Consider the following 22,903-nt stretch of genomic DNA (forward strand, 5'->3'; position numbering starts at 1 on the left):
CGGGAGTATCTAACTAGCCCCTAGTAGTTCTGTCTCATGGGACATCAGGATCATGCACGGGATCCATCTATCCGCCTGGAATCCATGAAGGAAGCTCTTTTTTAATTCCCATTTCAAATAATTTTTTTTATGGAGACTTCTAATTTTCTAATATAATTTCTATTGGAAAAAAATAAAAAGTCTAATAAATAAAATAAAATATTATTTTAAAAAACTCAATTTCTCTATCCTCTAACCTTTTCAATTTCGTTAAATAAATCTATTTATTTATGTATTAGATATAAAATAAAATAAAATAAAACTAAATCTATTTCACAAATTTGAGATTTTTTTTTTTAAAATATTTGATTTAAAAGATTAACCTTCCAATTATACTAAATTGCTTGTGAGAAAAGTTTCGGCCACTCCGAAATTGTTGACTTTTGAGTCAAACTTTGGAGGGTATATTTATCGAGGCGTTTACGTTTTTCTGTACTTTTTCCCCCAAAATCACCGCTCCTTCTCCCTCCATCTCTCTCCGTCTTCATCGTTCCACAAAACCACCGCCGCCGCCAAACCACGAAATCTCTCTCTCTGTCTCTCCCCTTCTCTATCTTGTAGCCGTAACTCTCTGTTGAGTAAGGTTTGTTTTTGTCTGAGAATTTGTGATCTGAGTCGGGTTGCTGAGTGTAGTTCTTTTTCTAGTTTTAGATGCTGTTGTATGTTGATTTATAAATTTCCCTCGTTTGCGAAGATTCTTGCAGGTTCCGCTCTTGATATAACATTGCTCTTTCTCTCTGGTTCTTGTAATCTGTTCTGTACTCTTTTGATTACTGGATTTTTCCTTTTTTCTTTTGGTTTCGCTTCATAGTGTTGGTTCCTATAATGTTTGTAAATATACTATAGTATAATCTCTAGAGATGGTTTGAGTTGAAAGATTGCACTTCTTTTTCCTATGCCCTTCTGCTGCCTCCTGTTGGCCCGGTCTCTTTAAAATATTTTACCTTCAGCTGAGTGTTTCCCAAAGGTTATTCAGAGGCTTATTATCAACTCATTTGAACTTTTCTGTGGTACTTCTGTGGTGGCTCGACTTTTCTGGGAAGTGATTCTACTCTTGATGTTTTTTGGAAACAAATTGGATTGTTTTCGTCTACTTGTGTTGTTGCCCTCTTCTGGTAACTATGGTTTATCACAAATGTTCGCTAATTGGGAATCCTTTTTGTAACCCCCTTGGCTTGTAGGGGATATCTCATTTCTTTTTTGTATATCTTCCTGTTAGTAATGAGATATTTTGTTTCCTATTCGAAGAAGGGGGGGAAAGGTAATTAATTTTAGAGAGAATGGGTTCAAGCCATAGTGGTCACCAATTTAAGATATAATATCCTACTAGTTTCTTTGGCAACGTAGTGAAATAGGATCAAACGGTTGTTCTATAAGATATTTTGAGTTTACAAGGTAAATCAATGTGACCAACTAAGGATATTAAGTTTTTTGGATGCAAAATCATCATGGTGAACTTGTTGTCTTGTAGGGTTGGTTGAGGTGTACTGTAGTGGATTCAAACATCCATAGTTATTTAGAATAAAAAGAAGAAAAATGTATATATATATATGTGTGTATATATATATATAGCATGTGTCAGATCCCACATATGTGAAGGAGAACGAAACATTCTTTATAAGGGTGTGGAAACCTCTACTGGGCGATGTGCCAGTGAGGAGGATGATCCTCGAAGGGGGGGTGGACACGAGGCGGTGTGGTAGCAAGGATGTTAGGCCCCGAAGGGAAGTGGATTGGGAAGTCTCACATCGGTTGGAGAAGAGAACGAATGCCATTTTAGACACTGAGCCCCGAAGGGTGTGGATTGTGAGATCCCACATGGGTTGAGGAGGAGAATTCTTTATAAGGGTGTGGAAACCTCTACCTAGTAGACGTGTTTTAAAAAACTTTGAGTGAAAGCCCGAAAGGAAAAGCCCAAAGAGGACAATATCTACTAGTGGTGGCCTTGACTTAGACTGGTACAACATGTCTGACATTTGTTGTTGATTGTTTGTGCTTCTTCAGCCTGATTTAATCGTTTTCTTTAAATTTTTGTCTCTTTGACTAGGGATTAAGGGCACCAGCAAGCTCTAACCAAATTTGTTTTCTTGTCTAGCATTGTCAGTGTCTCCAACTTTTTTTGAATTTTCTGAAAACTATTGTTCTATTACATCCATAACGTGTTCTATATGCTGTGTTTTGCATTGGTTTTGAAATTTCCAATACGTAACATAATTAATCAGATTGATGTTTCTACTAATGGATTTTACCTCATTTAGAATCTGCATTATCTATTTCTTGTGTACTCATTTGGAGCTTAGGTATTGAGTATTGAATTGTTTGACAATGGCTTAGCTACAGACAAGATGGTGCTAGCAGAGGAGGAAATCACCAGGCTTTTCAGAGTACGAAAAACTGTGTTACAAATGCTTAAAGACCGAGGCTACTTCGTTGGAGACTTTGAGGTTGACATGTCCAGAGAGCAATTTAAGAATAAATATGGTGAAAGCATGAAAAGAGAAGATATCGTGATCAACAAAGCGAAGAGAAATGATAGCTCTGATCAGGTATTGTCTCAGACAAGGGCCTGCAAGTTTCTCGTTAATTCTTCTGTTTGTTTCCTTCCTCTTATAGTGACTCTTTTCTCTATAGATATACATTTTCTTTCCGGAGGAACCGAAGGTTGGCGTCAAGACAATGAAAACGTATACCAACCGCATGAAATCGGAGAATGTTTTTAGAGCAATATTGGTCGTTCAACAGAATTTGACCCCTTTCGCTCGCACCTGTATAAGTGAAATATCTACCAAATTCCACTTGGAAGTTTTCCAGGTGAAATCATTTCTTTAACATATTTTATGGAGTGTTTTTAGTTTTTTTATTTTTTAAGAATTGAGTCGTTTTGAGAAACATTATAAAGTACAAAGACATGAAAAAACAAGTCCAAACAAAAGGTGTAATGGCCCAAGCTCACCGCTAGCAGATATTGTCTTCTTTGGGCTTTCCCTTTCGGGCTTCCCCTCATGGTTTTTAAAATGGGTCTGCTAGGGAGAGGTTTTCACACCCTTGTAAAGAATGTTGCGTTCCCCTCTCCAACCAACATGGGATCTCACAATCCACCCCCTTCGGGGCTAACGTTCTTGTTGACACTCGTTCCTCTCTCCAATCGATGTGGGACTCCCATCTAAAAGAACAAGGTCAGGATCATAATTACAAAATGGCTTAGCGACTGCAGCCCAAAGGGAGGCATTAAGCGTAGCAACCTCTTACACCTCCTCACCCGATCTCTTAATCTCTCTAAAAATTCCATTGTACCTTTCCAAAAGGGTGAGTCACTCTTTTTCACATACACCCGGGAGAAAAGGTTACCCACATGACTTTGCCTCTTTCCCTAAAAGGGGAAAAGCACCTCATTCGATGACTAACAATCCTCCCTGCCTCGAGCTCCACAATCCCGAAAAGAGGATTTTCACCAATCCCATTGAAACTGAGCAAACTGACAATCTCACAACAAATGAACGAGGTGCTCAAACAAAAAGGAGGAAGAAAGCCAAACCACCGGTTCGAGAAGTAACTTAGATGGGTCGCTTACCAATAATTTGAGAACTTACTCTGAAAACTTAAAAATTATGATATCCTCTCTTCCTTTATTCCTTGTTTTGCCATATGAGAATGAAAAATATGGGAGTTTGGGTAATGAATCACGGACCTCCACAATGGTATGATATTGTCCACTTTGATTGTCCACTTTGAGCATAAGATCTGATGGCTTTGCCTTTTGGGGACCCAAAATGGAAGGGTCCTCAAAATGCCAAGCCTTTTGGGTCCCCAAAATGCCTCGTACCAATAGAGAAGTATTCCTTATAACTCATGATCAACTCCTTAATTAGCCGACGTGGGACTCCTTTCCCAACCATCCTTAACAGTTTGCTTTATTCTCTTGTCAAAGAATAATAAAACGACCTAGGCAGTTGTTCATTGCTCCTCTGGCTTGGTTTCTACATTCATGCTCCTACTGTCTTAGTTTACTTTAGGTATAACTTCTCTTTTTCCCTTTCTTCATTTGTTGATGCAGGAAGCAGAACTACTAGTTAATATCAAAGATCACGTTCTTGTTCCTGAGCACCAGTTACTTTCCAATGAAGAGAAAAAAACACTACTGGAGCGATATACCGTGAAAGAAACACAGGTTAGCATTAATTCTTCAGAAAACGTTACATTGTTAGAATGCATCTCGAATATTGATATCAAAATTTGATATGCTCATACATTCTTGATACTCGGATTTCTACAATGTTATCTCAACTATTGATTAACTACTCGGTTTTCTTTACCTACTATGTTCAAATTTATCCGTAATGTCCAAGCTCACTGCTAGCAGATATTGTCCTATTTGAGCTTCTCCTCAAGGTTTTTAAAACGTGTCTTCTTCGGAGAGGTTTTCACACTCTTATAAAGAATTGGTTTGTTCTCCTTCCCAACCGATGTGGGATCTCACATTATCATTCCTATTTAGTGTAATTTTTTCGAGTTTTGGATTTCATTAGGTACATAACATGCCGAGTCCTATAAATTATGTGTTTATTTATTGATTTTGCCCAATAACCGAGGTAGTCGGGTCTTACTCTATACATTGTGTTCATGTCGATTCCTCCTAAAAGGAAAGAGTTTTAAGTTATTAAGCTTTCTCAGCTCTATAGTTGGAACCTAAAACATCGTAGAGTATCAATGAACATGCTAAGCTCGTAGCATGGATGGGGTATTAGCACATTTTTGTTACAAAATGAACAAGAATCTTATATGGTGTTGCATATTTTGTGTTAGCTACCGCGCATACAGGTGACCGACCCAGTTGCGAGATACTACGGGCTAAAGCGTGGACAAGTTGTGAAGATCATCAGACCAAGTGAGACTGCAGGAAGATATGTAACTTACAGATATGTTGTCTGAGTATAATTATTATTTTGCAACTGAAAATGTAGCATACAAATGCACATTGAACTCATCTTTTCAAGTCTTCATCAATTTGGGAACTTTTGTATTTGGAATTTGAATAGGAATATTTATTTATTTTTATTAAAGGGTACTTTTGTAAATTGCCCCTATGGAATGGATTTTAGAAGTAGCCATTTTAAACCCGAATAATTTGAATATAATCAAAGACTAAACTTGTGTAACATCCCATACGGAGGATATTCAAATTTGATACCAGATGGTCTTGGTGTTCCTCTACATTTTCTGTGACATAATCATTTTACCTATTTCTTACTTCTAAGAGAGAAGACTATCCTCGTGAATCAATAAGGTTCCAATGCTGATGTCGTCATTCATTTATCGAGAATGTCGTTTTAGATGATTTTCTGTACTTAGTAGTCATAACATGCATATACGAACGACCCTATTCTTAAATAAAGAATTAGATGACCCTATTCTTAAATAAAGAATTAGAGTTAAACGTTATTTGTGGTTTTCATCTTTATTAGTTTAAAGTTTTGGGGATCTAAATTGAAAAGACGACTAAGTGATTTATAAAGCATCTTATTTGACCATACGAAGCTCGACACAACTAGATAAAGAGAACCAAAGCTTAAAAAAGATACGGGGTCGTTTTAGTAACAATTTTTAGTGACAAAAAATTGTTGTTTTCAGATTTGGTTTATATTATTTAAAAGGCTTTTCAAACTTTTCTCAATTACCAATTAGATAAAAAAAAATACTCTAAAAAGTATTTAACTCATAAATACTTTACAAATTTGTTTTTATTTATATTTTTGTAAAGTAGTTAAAGTGCTTTTAACTTTTGTTTAAAGCACCATAAAATATTTGAAATATAATTTATTTAATGTGAAATTTGTTTTTTTTTTAATCTATTTTTTATTTTTGATAATTTTTTTTAATATACTTTGAAAGGGAAAATATTTTAATTTCCAAGATTTAAAAAAATGGAAATGATTTAAAATTCTTGAACCCAATGGATTTTATTTTATAAAAAAAAAAATGTTATTTAGATCACTATAGGCAGTTTAAAATACTTATATTTTATAAATATTAAATAACAAATCATAATCTAATTAAAAAAATTAAAATGAACAAAAAAAGAAAATAAAATAAAAATTGACATTTGAACAAAAGGAAAGGGGGAACCCTTGACCAAACGTATTAAAAGTCCACTGTACGGTCCATTTGTAGATGTGGCAAAGGGTTATTCGTAGTATTATTCAGTGCCCCCTCTTCTCTTCTCTTCTCTTCTCTTCCCCGATCTCAATTTCCTCTCTTCCCCTCTCTCTCCGCTGTTCCCGGCCGCCGGAGCTACTTCTTCACTCTCCTTACACCCCATTCTCCACCCCCTTTTCCCCTCAATTTCATCTCATTCTTCGATTCGATTCCCACAACCTCTGTTTCTCGATCGCTTTCTCCATCTCTTACCATTTTCCGGCGCCTCTTTGCTCTTCTTTTCCACCCTTCGCCGCCGAGGTTCGTTTTTCGTTTTTCCGTTTCTGGAATGGATTCCTTTCGAGTTGTTTCTGGGTTTGGGCACTGCCTTCCCCTTCCGGCCCCGGGGTTTTCAGTTCTGTGATTTTGATTGGTGTGTTTAGGGTTTCTTGCTTCCAGTCCTGTGGGTTTTGTTGCTCGAGCTGAATTGGGTGCTTTGAATTTTGTTTTGGTTTCTGGGCTTTGGGTTCTCGTAGAATTTTAAGAGGAGGCGTTTTTTGAGGGATTGGAATTGGGGTTCTTCTGAAATTGTGTGTCCTGCTTGTTTCCTTCTTGTGTTTGAGTTTAGATGGGGTTCTTGTTTTCATTTGGACGAGAATGGTTTTAGCATGCTCAATATAGGATTGGGCTAATTTCTGTTTTGTCTTCCCAGTTCAATTCTTTTTAAATTTTTAACCAGTGGTTCTCTTAGTTAATGGTTTTTAGATAGATTGTACGACTCAAGTTTTCTTGTGTATAGTATTGGTTATGTGCATGATTTGCTGACAAACTCACCAAATGTTCGAATTGGGCTGGAGGTTTCTTGATCTTAGAATTGTTCTAGCTCAATTACTCCTCCAAGTTCTATATAAATTTATTCTCTCTTTGTGAATCATTAAGTGATAACATATCATACATTTAACTATGTAGCTCCGTTATATTTTCTGTTCTATGAGTTTGTCTAATGGAGTTATGCACGTCTATGCTTTATTTCCTTGTTTGATAAGTACTTAGGAAAGCCCAAAAAGTGGTTTTTGTTGTTGTTTTTTTTTTATCATTAGATAAGATAGAGGAAAATTGCGTTGATTGTCTTGGAGTTGTAATTTCACTACCCTTTTGGCTTTTATGATTGCAGTTATAATGTGACATTGTTCCAAGGAAGTGTGATACATGGAATCTGAAGATAAGAAGTTTGGCCAAGGTAAATGCTGATGTATTCAATTTAGTTCCCTCTCTCTCGTGCACTGACGTAGTTTGACTATACATTGATGCGGTTAGTTGAGCTAGAGCATCTCATTCTAATATAATTTTCCTAAGACATGCAGAAGCGTTAGGATTTCAGGGTTGAAACACACAGGAAAAGAAAGTTTTGCTTGATCTGGAATTGTAGTAGGAAATTTGTAGCTCAAAGTTAGAGCTGATTTTAAAACACTTGAGCCTTTGGAACAGGTTTTTCCTTTAGTAAAGGCTCAAGGGTTTGCCTATATTTTTTGGTGCTTTTATTATCTATGTACAAGATTTTATATAAAGCAAATCAGGCCATATTATAATGTTTGGATCTGGAAAACTTAAAGTTTGATTTTTTGGAGGGGATATTAGATCTCTGATACTTTTGGCTACCGTTTTATCCTTGCATTTCATAGAGATAGCATAATGGAGTTTGACCTGTGAGAACCACCAGGCTTCCTTTACCATACAAATTATTATGCTCTTCTTGTTTTGATAATTAGGAGCAACTTAGGAAGTTATTTAACTCCCTACATTGCCATTTCCCCTAAAACATCAAATCAAATGCCACGGGAGTTATTGATTTCCCATAAGCCTCACAACAAGTTCTGAAAAAGATCCTTGCAAAAGTTCTTATTGAAAGGTTGAAAAAATTCCTGCCTGATATGATTTGATTCTTACTTCCAATTGAACTTTTGTAGCTGAAAGACAAATCATAGGTCCCGTTTCAATTGCAAATAAAGCTATTGGTTGAGTGGAGGATATCGTGAAAAGTTATAGTACATGATATATCTGTTTTCCGTTCCATTTTGTTCATTTTCTATCTGTATTGATTATCTGCCACCTAAACTTTTCTATGTATTTTTATTTGTGCCTTTAGGACCTAGGGAACTGACTGGTGCTGTGGATCTTATAAGTCACTACAAGCTGTTACCTCATCATGAGTTTTTCTGCAAGAAGTCACTTCCATTGTCAATTTCAGACACACATTATCTTCATAACGTGGTTGGAGACACAGAAATTAGAAAAGGGGAAGGGATGCAGTTGAATCAACTCATACAGAGTCCTTCTTACCCTAGAGAGACTAATGCTCGTATACAGCCTTTTGACCAAGATATTCTCATAGAAGCCTTCCAACTGAGGGAAACTGGTCCTGTTGAGCTGCCTCCTGTAATAAATCTATAACTATAATTGTTAAAATGAGCCACTTTCTTTAGCTTTCTTCCGTCAACTGGAACTTTGATGTTAGGCTTGATTATCAGCATTTCTCGTCCTAGTTCTTTTCTCTGCAAGTGATGGTCCATTTCTTTTTCTGGTTAGGCCGAGAAGGGTGTTCCTACTGTTCCAGGGAAGTCAAAAGGCGAGTCCAAAGATAAAGACAGAAAGCATAAAAAGCACAAAGATAGGGATAAGGATAAGGATAGAGAGCATAAGAAGCACAAGCATCGACATAAAGACCGGAGTAAGGATAAAGACAAGGACAAGAAGAAAGACAAAAGTGCACATCAAGATTCTGGTGCTGACCATTCAAAGAAGCATCACGAAAAGGTCGGAAAAATTTTATTCTTTTCCAGCTCCTTTGTAGATACCAGGATAAGATAACAATGAAATAGCTCAGGAGTAGATTGTTATTGACGTTAACATTATGGACTTTTTATTTTGTACCAATTTCTTGTTTGTGGTTCCTCACTTCATGAAGCATATCTTCCACTGAATTTTCATCATTTGACATTGATTATCAACCACCAGCATGTCCCGAGGGCAGGGAATTGAAAAGTTAATTTATATGTGCCATATTTTCTCTACTAAAAGTTAAGGATTAAATAATCTTTTTGTGTTTTACTGCCAAACTAATGTATACATTTATTCTGCATATTGCCCAAACGAGCTGTTTCTTAATTTCCAACTTCATTTAATTTTCAGAAAAGGAAGCATGATGGAGAAGATGATATTAATGACATTCATCGGCACAAAAAAAATAAGGTAATATGAAGTCAAATTTTCTTTTCAGCTCTAGATTACTTGTATACTGCAAGGAACAATCATCCGGGTTAACTTTTATCTTTGTAATCCATATATTTTTTTTATTTTTCGATTGATTGTTTTCCAACTAAAAGCCTTCTGCATTTAATTTCTGCAGCATAAGGCCGCAAAAATTGAAGAAATGGGAGTGATAAAGGTAGCGGGCTGACATTGTGGAATAATCTAGGTCATTTATTTCCTCATATGGTTGTTGAAAGATTGCTGGAATTTTCACTTAATGTTGTCAAAAAATACTTGAGGTATATTTATATCTTTCAAGTATATTCTATATTCAATTGTTCTTCATATGATTACATTTCTTTTTTATTTATGGGTTTTTTTTATCTTTCATTGATGTTTGAAAAGTTACGTTATAAACTGTTGCTCCCATGGGGGAGTATACAGAGGAGTATTGACATCCAATCATCACATAACTTAAAATAGTAAAATAGAAACTGAAACTCCAAAAGTCTACAAAAAGACATCTCAACTATAATTGACTGCATCAGGATACTTTAAAATGTGCTCGGCTAGGTACTGGGGAGGCTTGGAACTTAGGAAGGATTTGGCTGTTAGCGAAGTGTGAGAGATTCCATGTACTTTTACCTGTTGTGTTGTGGAAATTAAGTCGTTCTTCTCTAGTTTATTTAGGTTTGCATGTGAGCTTTTTCTTTGGTGGAGTATACTCTATTGGAGCTTAAATTTTGGTTGTGAAATTTATGAGCTTGTGGGATAAAAAGAAGGCAGCGCATCAGTGTGTCTGGTTGTTTCAAACAAGGGGAAGGTAGTTGGTTGCAAAAGAAGAAAAAGGTCCCAAGGAGTAACAAACAATACTATATTCTTAGGCTTTTACAAGCTCAGAGAGACAAGGAAGAAGGTGGAGGGAAGGAAGGACAGTTTTGAACGAACTGATGGAAAACATATCATTGTTGTTATGTGATTTAGTTTCCGTAGGAATTGGATCTTGGATGCTACAGCTAGGGGTGTGCATGGTTCTATTTAGTCGGATTTTGGAAGGAACTGTTGACCGAACCAATCCCCAGTTTTTGAAATCTTCGAATGGATTAAACCGAAGTATTTCCTTGTTTTGGTTCAAAACTGAACTAGTTACTTTTTGTTTCCTTGGTTCGGTTTCAGTTTTAGCGGTCTTTTTTGCATTTTTTTCCCCCAGTAAATTGCCTTCCGACCCACAAAGGAAATGATCCAGAGCGAGAGGAAAGGAAGAGGAAAAATGAGCCAGAGGGATGTTTACTAGTAAATATTAAATTTCATTTGTGTATGATGTTTACTAGTAAATACCTTGAGGATTTCTGATTCAAAATGAGTCGAGAACAATTGGATATTGGATATTGGATATTGTATCGGTTTAACCATCATTACCACGTGTTCAATGGAAAACAATGGGTGTTAGAATTAAAACCTTCTCTAAGGTATTTCAGAGATGCAAAAGTTTTTATTAAGACCTCAATTTTTCTTTTAATCTTTTAAATGAGCTTGGTTTTTTTTTTTTTTTAATTTTCATCATCTCCATCATGATTTTATATTTTCATCTATCTATGCATATACTTGGATTCTAGACTTTCTTAAAAAGCTTGCGACTTGAAATTTGTTTCGTATTTATAGTCTTTCTTTGATTCTGAATTTAGAAATATAATTCATTTTCATAGTTTTGGGTGACTTGGGAGGTAGGTATTGTGTGATTGTCTTTCATCATTATTTTTTTTTCTTGCTTGGGTTGGATTGTGTCTGCTGGCTTAAGGATTGATATTCCCTTTTGATGAAACTTGCAACAAAATAGTAAAGAATAAGAGAAAACATGTGGCGTGCGTATTAGTTGAATACAAAAACAGAGTTAGCATACATTTCATTGGTACATGTCAGTCATTTTTGTGTTCTGCAATATTTTAGTGATTCTTGACAAGACTTTGCTCAGTTCGAGTTCTCTGTTGAAGCATTTCTGTAATTTTCTTTTTATTGATTTCGTTTTGTCGTCTGTAACGGTTTGAACTCCTTAATGCCTGTTGTGATTGCCTGAAGTATGCTAAAGACTAATCGGGTATAATACTCTGATTTAAGTGTTCATGAAAAATTAGTATCTGAAGGAATTTGGAGTCTGCTGGAAGCAGCCAGCTAAGCTAAGCTAATCCTGTCCAGTCAACTTTTATTTGTAGGGAGCTAAAGCCATCTCAGTTGGTTCCATTTGGTACAATGCATGACTTAGAGATAGTAGTCTAGCTGAGCTGAGCTTTAATTGTTTTGTCTTCTCATATTTTGGTTTTCCTGTAACCTATTGAGTGAATGATAGCCATTGTTCTTTCTTTCTCCGTGCAGAGTAGCTTCTGATGAGGGTGAATTTACCAGTTTTAGGGGAGATGTGGAAGCAAATGTAAAAAAAAAAAAAAGAAAAAAAAAAAAAGAAAAAAGGATGGTGGAAATGAACTTTTGTATCATAACAAACAATGGGTCTGATATATAAATATGAGCGATTTGCAGGACTGGTTTCCTCAATTTTCCACATGTAACATTATGTTCTTCTTTTCATTTTCTGGACGTGTTTCGAGTTTTAGTTTGAAGTAGCGTTTCTTCGTGTTCGGTATTTCGAACGAAGTTAGAAGCCTAGAACTTCTCTCTGATCTCTTGTTTTCTTTGTCTGGCCATCTTTTGAGCTAACTGAATTGGTTCCTAGAGTGTAAATATAAGTAAGCAGTCAGAAATATATTTGTATATGTATAGAAAATGATGTTTTGAGTACTTATTTTGTTCATTTTGGTTCATACATGAGTGCTGAAGTAATGGTTTTTCATAGATGAGAATCCAGGATGGATTGATTTTCGCTCACTGATTTTCAAGTCTCTGTAACTGTTACATGTTCTATGTTGATACCTTTGAATTAAGTGTAAATTTGGTTGTGTGGTTCGTTATCGAACTCATTCATCTACTCTTCGTACAATTCGAACAAAAGCAATCTCGAAAAAATAGAGGAAAACTAGCTAATACGTTTCAGATTCTGCTTCCCTTAGCTCCATGATGGACACCTCCTTTCATTGACCACCTTTCGTTTGTATTAGATTAATTAGATCACAAAATATTTAATCTCTCTTTAAAATTTTATTGATTGAGAAAAGTAATCGAAGTTAAAGCCCATTGCTTGGGTTTTCCCTTTCAAGTTTCCTCTCAAGTTTTTAAAACGTGTCTATTAGCATTTGGTGTTCACACCTTTATAAAATATGTTTCATTCTTCTCTTCAATCTATGTGCAATCTACCCCTTTTGGGTCTAATATCTTTGCTGACACTCATTTCCTTTTCCGATCGTTCCCCCTCTTTAAATAATGTGAGATCTCACTCGTTTTCCTCTCCAAATGATGTATGTGAGATCTCACTCGTTTTCCTCATGTGAGATCTCACTCGTTTTCCTCTCCAAATGATGTATGTGAGATTTCACTCGTTTTCCTCTCCAAATGATGTGAGATTTGACAGTAATGTTTAAAACTTGATCTTAATCGCGGATGGAAGAGTAATAAACACTATTTTGAAACTAAACTAAATAGGGAGCGGGGATTTATTATGTAGGGAATTTATTAAATCATAAATAAATTATTCATTAAAATATATATTAGGTAGGGAATTTATATTCCAATTCCAATCTAAATTTTAATTTTTTTTCAATCAATTACTTATTCGAGAATTTTGTATCTAACTAAAACTTAAAAGAAATATTTTGGTTTAAAAATATATTTTTTAAAAAAATTATTTATTTAATATAATATAGAATTTTGTAAATAGAAGTATTTATACTTTAGGTCCAGATAAGGCCAATCGATTCGGAAGTCTACCAATTGGATTACGTTACGCATTTATTTGTCATGGGGAGCGATCCCCAAAATCCAGCCATTCCCATGGCGATTCTGTTCATCTTTCTTCTTCAATTCAGCCTATCTGTTGCATCAACTTCCCTGAATGAGGCTTCCGATGCGGTGATTTTACAGAACCAGGGTGGACGAAAGCAGAGAGAATTTGATTACTTCGTTTTGGCGCTGCAATGGCCTGGCACTATCTGCAAGGGCACTCGCCACTGTTGTTCCTCCAATGCATGCTGTAATAGGTGACTGCTTCTAGCTCGCTCTTTTTCCTACCTAATAGCCCCCGTTTAGATTGCTTAATCAATCGTTTCTTTCGTTTGATGGTTCTGTTTAGTAACGTTTGATGGTTCTGTTTAGTAACTGCAGTAGTTATTAGCTCATAATTTTCCATTTCGTCATGCTGCTTGATGTGAAAAAACTGTAGCATCTTCCGCCTTCTTTGGGCTCAATTGTTGGATATTATGTTGCTCGCTGATAGGGGATCAAAGTGAAATAAGCATGCTATTTGCTGATTTCCTTGCATCATATCACTACAAAACATACACGTCGAGAACTTACTTTCAGCAGTGTTACGAATCGCTTTCCGTAAGAAGAGGAAGGCGTTTACGAGATTATTTCTTGGTCCTATAAGAATTTTGGACTCCTTATACATAGTACTTAGGTTAAACTTCAAGTATAAATCCCTTACAGCTGAGGCCTTTTTTTTTTTTTGTTTTTCGCCAAACTATGAACTTCATTAATACCGTAAAGAATCATAGTTGTAGCAGTAACATGGACTAAAGCTGATTGAGGGGCTCTTGAGATTCTCACATCTTTTTCCATCAAGATCTGCATGATACCGTTTATGAACAAGTACAATAGTCTAGTAGTACCTTTGCCACCACTGGTTCAGTCAAAGAGAAAGAAACAATTGCAAAGAAGGGCAGGAATGTTCAACATTAACGGAGAAGAGGAGACCGAATATGAGAGGTCCTACCAAAATAAAAAATTATGTTTCCAAATTTCTCCAACCAATTTCAACTCTGTAAGATAAACCATCTGGACAAGTTAGATTGTGATACCTTGTAATAAACGATAAATGAAAAACTTAAGTTTTTTTTTTTTATTGTCCTTATTCTGAATTGGTTTAAACTCCTTTCAGAATCTGGCGTAACTTGGGTTTGTTTGAAAGATAAAACCTGCATTTAGAGAGGGGGGTGGGATTAAGCTATAATATTGCAATTAGGCAATTGTGCATTTTGGCATTTTGGCATTGAATGAATTACAATGGTCATGACTCCAAAAATTAAATGTGAAAAGGTTATTGGAGACCATTGATAGAACACAAAATTTAGAGTTTTGGTTGTGAAAGTTTTTCCTATATGTCGTATTCCAATATTTTGTTGAGTGTTCTTTTGAATTCTGTGGATATTCTTTTACGTCGTTCATTAAAACTTACATTCACTTATCTCTTCTTTGCTAGATCTGGTGGTTTTTCTGAGTTTACAATTCGTAAGTTGAAGCTACAATTGCATTGGTTCCACAGTTCTGAATTATGAAGCACAGACAACATGACACAGACGTGGAAATACATCATTTTCTATAAAACTAGAATATAGATATTATAACTGTACATTTTAAAAATATATGTTATCTTAATATCTTCATACTTTTCAATCATTTTCACATTAAAAATATTTTTCAGTCTCTGATATTTTTACATTTCAAAGGTATTGTGAAACAAGATAATTCAAGAGAAGTTGAAGACAACATTCTAATGGTGCAATGCACTAACTTACAACAAGATATTTGGATTACTCTATAACCAAATTGACATTCTGTAAATGATTCCATATTTTGTAAAAAAAATAAATTTGAAATTGGTATATTCATGCATTAATATAGTTAAAAATAGTTTGATGCAATATGCTTAAAAGTTTATTATTTTTTTCTATATTTATTTTTATGTTAATTGATTTTTTCAAACAAAATTGAATAAGTAAAAGATTCGACGCTAGTATTGCATGTATCTAATTTGTTCATCAAGTGTATAACACATCTAATTTGTTAACTAGTCATCATAAAATATAGAAGAATTGGAGTGTTCAATACATGTAGGGTTACTGAACTGTTTATCTGTACTTCACATATTCCATTTCTCTTCGGTACCTGTTCATTTTTTTTATTTATTATTTTTACTGGAAATGTCAATTAGGGTCCCTTTTTTTTTAGTCAGTTCCCTAAAAATAAACATAGGAGACTGTTCTTTTGTTTGAGGATCTTTTTGTTTATAGAATAAGGGGTCACTTTTGTTTGATTGTGCATTGAATTTATAACTTCTTCCTCTTAATAGATGGTTTGTGGCCTGATTATAATGATGGAACTTGGCCTTCATGTTGCACTGGAAAAGAATTTGATGAGAAGGAGGTATGTTTTTATTAAAATTAGGTTGTTGATATTAATGAAATGATCCAAAGTTCCCTTAGGATCTAGAGAAGGAGGTACAGTTTTATTAAAATTAGGCTGTTGATATTCATTAAATGATCCAGAGTTCCCTTAGGATACAAACTATTGGTATCTAAAAGGTATATAATCAGTGCAAAAAATGGATTAGGAGGTTCAATTAGGATCTAGAGAAGTTCCCTTCTTTCAAATGATTGAGTAGCTGTAACTATGCTAGGATTTTGGTTTCGTTCCAAACCTTGTAATCCTCAAAAGATTGAACCGATAATTACTGGGATGGAAAGCCTTACTGGAAGTTGAAGAGCTAAAACAGAACACTTTCAGCCTGATTTTCATATGTTACTGTTGGTTTTACTTTGATCATTGTGTCATTTGCTTTGCTCTTGCAATTGATACATTGTTCTGTATAAGTCATTTTTTTAACATCCTGCATCATTTGATCTTCCAGATTCATACCTTACTTGAACCCATGAAGAAATATTGGTCATCTTTGAGTTGTGGTTCACCGTCAACTTGCCATGGTGCAAAGGGATCGTTTTGGGCTCATGAGGTGACCGTTGCTAGTACAACATATGTTTTGTTTTTATTTGACTGATTATACCCAAGTTTTAGCTGATGATTTTTTCCCCTTCTCTTTTTGCTCCTATGATGGCTGAATTGGCTTCTGCATTTGGTAGTGGGGTAATGATCCTTGGCTTCTCTCACTTGGATATTATAATTTATATTCTGGAATACATTGGTCATGGGCTTTATTTCTTACATTGAATTTTTCTGATTGGCAAAGGATAGATTTCTAGGTTTCTCTTTTGCACTCTCTCTACTCTAAAATGTTAATCTGTCATGATAGTTGACAAATATCTTCACTTTTAAAGACTTTCACATCTGGGTCATGTGTTCAATGCATTGCATAATGATTTCCTATACAAAAATGTATTTTTTTTTTATCATATACCTTGTGCCGATGCTAGTCAAATTTGATGGTGACCTTCATTATTTACGTATAGTTTGTCCTTGATTGAATGTGACAACGTATCAACTTTGTTGATGTTACTGCTTTGATGTCCATATTGGAAGCAAAGCATGGTTTTTCATATTAAATTTTTATTACATGCAGAGAAGCATGGAACTTGTTCTTCTCCAGTAGCTCATGATGAATATGGTTACTTTTTAACTACTCTCAACGTCTATTTCAAATACAATGTCACAGTAAGTTTACAACTGATGTTACACTTCTCTATTAGCCCTAAAGTCAATAGATCAGACTAAGCTGCTTGCAGAAAATAATATAGCTTGCAGTTTAGTTCCATATTGGTTTGCTACTGTTGATTTTGTTTTCCTTAATTGATAAATGTTACTAATGACTTTCTTATTTCCTTTGCAGATTAGTTTCATATTTTTCAGGCTTTATACAACTTAAGTTTTCTAGATTGTTTAAGCTGTGGTAGATGCTATTTAATGGCTAATGGCTAGGTAGATTGTAGAGAATAATTTAATGGATTGAGAATAACCAGATAAGTTTTGAGTATTTTCTTGACAAATAGGGAGTTATAAAACTAAAATTTTGGGGTTGTAGTATACTTTTTAGCAAAGCAGCATAGGTTAGTGGATAATACTGCCTTTTACTATTCTAAAGGTCAATGATTTGATCTCCCATTCCTACAATTGTGGAACTAAAAAAAAAAAATAAAAGCAAAGTATTTAACTACTGAGATCCATCTATGGAAATTGAAATAATTAAATTTCTATTTCATTGCAGTAGCTGGCCTATAAGTGGTTAATTCTTTACACCAGTCCACATATCCTGATGGAGTATTTGATTTTTTGCGGACAAACTTGTTTTTGAAGTTCGCAATTTTACTTGTATGGCCTAACTAATAAATCTTTCATACCTTCAAATCTGATATAAAAGAGAGATCTGAACCATTTCAAGGAATTTTAGAGTTCCCAGTTCTTAATTCTTAGGTTACTCCATATAGTATATGAGTATGTATATTTAAAAGCTTTATCAGTTATTCATTTGCCTTGGAATCAGTTTGGTTACTAATGAACATCTCATGTCCCAGAAAGTTCTGAATGAAGCTGGATATGTACCTTCAAATACTGAGAAATATCCTCTGGGAGGAATCATTTCAGCAGTTGAGAATGCTTTTCATGCCACCCCTTTGTTGGTCTGCTCAAAGGGTGCAGTGGAGGAACTTCGCTTATGTTTCTACAAAGATTTCAAGGTTTTTTTTCCTTCTTAATTTTTGCTGATTCGGTTTGAAATTGAATTTCTTAACCGAAAGCAACGAAAGGAAACTTTAAAGTTGATGCACATCTTGGATAGGATTAAATTTTGGACAATTCCTTGTGTTGATGCATCTTGTTCTAATTATCCTTTTCGGGTAGGTTTAAGGCACTTATACAAAGAACACTTGAATTATATAATTATACTTATACATAAGCCTGATCTTCCGAACTTCCATGGGATATATGTTGGATACTCAAATGATCTTCTTGCTTTATTGCAGCCTCGCGACTGTGTTCCGACCGACTCACAGAATGCAATCGTTTCTTCGAAAATCTCATGTCCCAAATATGTCAGCTTACCCTCATATGAGCCAGGAGGCAAGATTTTCAAGTTCACTGATTCCAATTGGCAATATCCGAATGCTTAATTTTCAGTTTTTTGAACATAATACATACTATAATATCTCTGTTGAGATATATATGAATCTGTAATGCATTATGTTTCTTATAGTTTGCCTTGTAGAAGTCATCGTAAATTGATGAACAGAAAGTCAACAAGAGGATTGGAAATTTGCAGACAATGTAATTTTAATATTGATCTTGGTGTCTAATATCAAATTGAAAAATGTTACCCTCATTTCTTCGTAAGGACGAGGGTTGAGATTCTAGAATGAATTTAACTTGCCCCAGTTTCAGAATAATGATACTACCAGATATGTTCTTGAACTACGCTAAACTTTGTTGTCTGCCTAAGCCTGATCTGATTCAGATTGCTTAATCAATTCCCTTAGCTGCTTTTCAGCATCCATGCGCTCGATGATTCGTCGAGCTTCTTCTTCTGTTGCAGGAACGACACTGCGAAGTCTGAACCCGTTTCTGTTCACTTTAGCCTCTGGACGCACAGTAAAAGTGAAGTAGAACATGTTCGAAACCTGTCATATTGGATTAAGCAGCTCAAAAGTTTCTAGACATTGCTGCATTTGATAGATTCATAGGGGTTTAAATTGTTTACCTCGCTGCACCTTATTTCAGGCCTAGTAACATGGGCAACAACTTCAACATTGATCAATGGCTGATCTGGGTTGTCAAGTTCTGTGTAAAGAATGCATGATGTGAAACGTAAGAAGTCACCCACATCTACCTGCACATTGAAACAACCAACATTTATGGTATTGAGAAGGCCAATTGAAATGCTCGTTGAAGAGATGGCCACTAACTCACAGGCTTTAAGAAATCAACATGATCAACTTCTAGAAAGCAAGGCACCAATCCAGCAAATACATATGCTGTTGAGAAGGCCAATTCAAATGCTCGTTGCATCAGAAACCCTCCAAAAATCCGACCATGTATGTTTCTTTGTTGTGGTTGACAGATCAAAGAGTTTTCAAGGCGAGTATCCCTGAGAAGAATGCTGTCTCTGTCTGCTAAGGCTGGCATGTCACACAAGATTCTTCCCTCTGCTAGAAAAGCATTGAGTCTATTTGTATACCCATTTTCTGATCTCTGCATATCACCTATGTTCTTCTTTTTCCTTAACTTACTTCTGGCTTCTGCTCCCTCAAAAAGTAGTTTTTCTTCCTCAGTTTCTGGTAAAAGCCTGTTAACCAAAGCAGCTTTCCCAGTCTTAGAGTCGCGAGCCACGAATATGAAGTTTGCTGTCAGAGATGAGTCTGATGCGTTTGAGCAGTCTGCAGAAGAACCAAAAAGGTTAGATTAAGGAAAGAAATAAGTAAGCTTCGTGAAACAGCCCAAGCCTACTATTAGATAAAGATTCGACTCATTACGTGTCGTTGTCAGTCTAACAGTTTTATAACACTCTGCTAAAGAGGTAGGGCTTTGACCCGTTACGTATCGTTGTTAGTCTCACAGTTTTATAACGCGTTCTGCTAAGGAGAAGTTTCTACACACTTAGGAATTTTTTCGTTTTGTCTCTCCAACCAAGTTTCTACTCTCTTAATTCATTCTTCATTTTCCTCTCTAACGAGACTTCTACACCCTAATAAGGAATTATTCATTCTCCTCTTCAATCAATGTGAGATCTCACAATCCACTCCCTCGGGGGGCCAACGTCCTTACTAGTACACAACTCGATGTCTGGCTCTATACTATTTGTAACGTCCCAAGGCAATGTGGGACCTCACAATCCACCCTCTCGAAGAGCCAATGTCCTTGTTGGCACACAACCCGATGTCTGGCTTTATACTATTTCTAACAGCCCAAGCCCACCGCTAGTTGATATTGTTCTCTTTGGGCTTTCATTTTTGGATTTCCCGTCAATATTTTAAAACGAGTCTACTAAAGAGAGGATTTCACACTCTTATAAGGAATGTTTCGTTCCTCTCTCTAACCGATGTGGGACCTCACAATCCACCCTCAAAACGCGTCTACTAAAGAGAGGATTTCACACTCTTATAAGGAATGTTTCGTCCTCTCTCCAACTAATGTGGGACCTCACAATCCACCCCCAGGCCCAGCATCCCCAAATCCACCTCTAGTAAATCTTATCCGTTTTGGCCCTTAACGTGGTAGTTTCACGGTTTTAAAATGTGATGTCCCACATTGGTTGGGGAGGAGAACAAATCACCCTTTATAAGGGTGTGGAAACCTTCCCCTTGGGGGAAACCCGAAAGGGAAAGCCCAAAGAGGACAATATCTGCTAGCGGTGTGCCAGTAAGGACGCTGGGCCCCGAATGGGGGTGGATTGTGATGTCCCACATTGGTTGGGGAGGAGAACAAATCACCCTTTACAAGGGTGTGGAAACCTTCCCCCCACATTGGTTGGGGAGGAGAACAAATCACCCTTTAAGGGTGTGGAAACACGAAAGGGAAAGCCCAAAAAGGTCGTTACATAAAACGTTTGAAGATCTTTCTCAAAGTTTACAGTAAATTATTCTTAGAGACGGCCAAATTAAGGCAGAGTCACCCCAATGAAGCAAGTGAAAATTTGAAGATCATTGCTAAAAATTAATCATACAGAGAGAGAGAGATTTCAGGACTACTATTACCATAGTTCATAATCCATACCTTGTGATGATTGAATCATGTCTAACTGAACCTCAATTGATGATCGCCCAACCCATATGACTGAACCAACTATTTTCAAATCAGCAGCCACACTAATCGGCTTCTTCAAAACAATCCTGTCCACAGAGGCAGTCACTAGCAAAAGTGGTCTTGTTGTGCTATCAACATCAGAACAGTGCTGTCATAGACCAAACCAGGATCAATAAATTCTTCAGAGGCAAGAGAATTTCATAGATTCATAGTGCAGAAACCCTTTATCAATTACCAATTCATTTTCTAGCTCACTCATACATATCAATCAAAGCCGCTTAAAAGCTTTTCACCTAATTTCCTTGCTGAAAATGATTTCTCTCCTTGATTTTCTATGAAATGTGAAAAATCTCAACGGATGAAAGCTTGAAAAGTTCCAAGCTAAATGAAAATCAGAATAAGGTTGAGAAAATCGCATTCAATAAGTCATTGAGTTCAAAGAATCATCACATATTCATTATCAATGTCAGGATATGCAGATCAATCAGCGGAATAGAAATCAAGAACAACGAAGAAATCAACATACTCTAACGGAGATGGTACCAGCCAAGGCATCGAGATCTTCAAGCAGCTTTCCGATTCTAACCTCATTCCACGGATCTCGATACTGCTCTCTCAGAATGAAATCAGAAGAGAAATTATAAACCACAATAGTCCGACTCTGCGACGGCGTTTTCGTGAGCAGTTCGCTCTGCGGAGGTGCATCTTTAGGAGGATCGAGCAGCCTCTCGAAGATACTCAACCTAGCTTCCCACAAAGCGGTGGTGACCGGGGAATGGTGCATTCCCGGCCAGAGATTGATCGGTTTCCGAGACGAAGTGGAATTGCTAGAATCATCGCCGCTGCCGGAACTCGGCGGTAAAGTAATGGTGGAGAAGACGGAAATGGTCTTCGAAGGGGAGGAATCCGAATCCGAGCTGAAGAATCGCTGGAACTTGAAAATGCGTTTAGGTTTAGGATTAGAGGTCGAAGATTTTAGGGAACATACAGAATTCAGCGCTTGAAGAGAGAGCTGGAGTTGGGTTCTGATCTTCCCCATTTGATGAACTACATAAACAATGTTCATCAGTCGCCAAATTTATACGACCAATGACAAAATTCTTGTATCTTTCTAACCTCAAAAAAGGAAATAAATTCATGCATTAGTTTCTCTCAATTCATGCCAGCAAGAATCGTGTTTGAAATTCACTCGATTGTTCATATTTCGCTCTACATCGAAAATTTTTGAAAAATAAAATAAAATAATTTATTTTAAATATATAAAATTTTTACCAAAATTTTTAATTATGTTAAACTAATTATATATAATTAGTCTTTAAAAAAATTAATATGAATATTTAATAATCAATAATCACCTATTTAACTGAATTACAAATCAATATTTTATTAAAATTAGTATAAAAAATTCGAATATTAAATTTCTGTTAACATGTCAGTAAAATAATTCTTGTAAAATAAATTAATATTTTCCATCTTACCCTACAAAATTAACAATTAAAAAAATAAAATCTAGTAATAATTTTTTAAACATATTTATTAATAATTAAATAAATGAATTAACAACATAAATAATATAGTGATGTTTCAGTTGAGATGACGGTTTATTAGAGAGGTTTTAAAATAAATTAATTAATTAACTGAAAAAACGATTTTGAGCGGGAGCGCATCAAATAATTGTTTAATATATATATATATATTAAACAATTATTTGAACGATAATATATATATATTAAACAAATTGAAACCAGCTTTGGAATATATTGTCGTCGTCTACAACCAAACTCCAATTCTGTTATTCCATGGAAGAGCTCAGAACCGGGAAGAAAAAATGGAAATTAGTGGTAATTCGAATCACGGA

At 35.6% G+C, this 22,903-nt stretch overlaps 4 protein-coding genes across 6 annotated transcripts; 3 read left to right on the forward strand and 1 right to left on the reverse strand.

Annotated features, from left to right (window-relative positions):
- The first annotated feature begins 459 nt into the window (after positions 1–459).
- Positions 460–5,150, forward strand: LOC111497988 (DNA-directed RNA polymerases II and IV subunit 5A-like). Of its 3 annotated transcripts, none has more exons than XM_023149029.1 (5): positions 460–622; positions 2,369–2,585; positions 2,671–2,850; positions 4,094–4,207; positions 4,843–5,150. In XM_023149029.1, the coding sequence occupies exons 2-5, from the start codon at positions 2,385–2,387 to the stop codon at positions 4,966–4,968; spliced, it is 621 nt and encodes a 206-aa protein (XP_023004797.1). In that variant the 5' UTR covers positions 460–622; positions 2,369–2,384; the 3' UTR covers positions 4,969–5,150. The 3 variants fall into 3 exon arrangements, with proteins under 3 accessions (XP_023004797.1, XP_023004795.1, XP_023004796.1); XM_023149027.1 differs by having other exon boundaries at positions 2,374–2,585; XM_023149028.1 differs by having other exon boundaries at positions 2,380–2,585.
- Positions 5,151–6,226: 1,076 nt separating this feature from the next.
- Positions 6,227–11,974, forward strand: LOC111498006 (mediator of RNA polymerase II transcription subunit 19a-like). Its single transcript, XM_023149052.1, has 7 exons — positions 6,227–6,492; positions 7,346–7,411; positions 8,318–8,607; positions 8,758–8,985; positions 9,361–9,420; positions 9,578–9,719; positions 11,791–11,974. Exons 2-6 carry the CDS (start codon positions 7,381–7,383, stop codon positions 9,626–9,628), a joined length of 660 nt encoding a protein of 219 aa, XP_023004820.1. The 5' UTR covers positions 6,227–6,492; positions 7,346–7,380; the 3' UTR covers positions 9,629–9,719; positions 11,791–11,974.
- A 1,297-nt stretch (positions 11,975–13,271) lies between these two features.
- On the forward strand, positions 13,272–18,680 carry LOC111498005 (ribonuclease 2-like). The gene is made up of 8 exons (XM_023149051.1): positions 13,272–13,562; positions 14,783–14,811; positions 15,653–15,726; positions 16,211–16,312; positions 16,440–16,443; positions 16,877–16,968; positions 17,826–17,987; positions 18,273–18,680. The coding sequence occupies exons 1-8, from the start codon at positions 13,324–13,326 to the stop codon at positions 18,417–18,419; spliced, it is 849 nt and encodes a 282-aa protein (XP_023004819.1). The 5' UTR covers positions 13,272–13,323; the 3' UTR covers positions 18,420–18,680.
- On the reverse strand, positions 18,555–22,228 carry LOC111498004 (acyl-coenzyme A thioesterase 9, mitochondrial-like). Its single transcript, XM_023149050.1, has 5 exons — positions 21,572–22,228; positions 21,016–21,193; positions 19,213–19,679; positions 19,004–19,132; positions 18,555–18,923 (listed from the first exon to the last, which is right to left on the reverse strand). The coding sequence occupies exons 1-5, from the start codon at positions 22,109–22,111 to the stop codon at positions 18,741–18,743; spliced, it is 1,497 nt and encodes a 498-aa protein (XP_023004818.1). The 5' UTR covers positions 22,112–22,228; the 3' UTR covers positions 18,555–18,740.
- Positions 22,229–22,903: the final 675 nt, after the last annotated feature.

The sequence above is a fragment of the Cucurbita maxima genome, unplaced genomic scaffold (assembly GCF_002738345.1).
Source record: "Cucurbita maxima cultivar Rimu unplaced genomic scaffold, Cmax_1.0 Cma_Scf00024, whole genome shotgun sequence".
NCBI classification, from domain to species: Eukaryota; Viridiplantae; Streptophyta; class Magnoliopsida; order Cucurbitales; family Cucurbitaceae; genus Cucurbita; species Cucurbita maxima.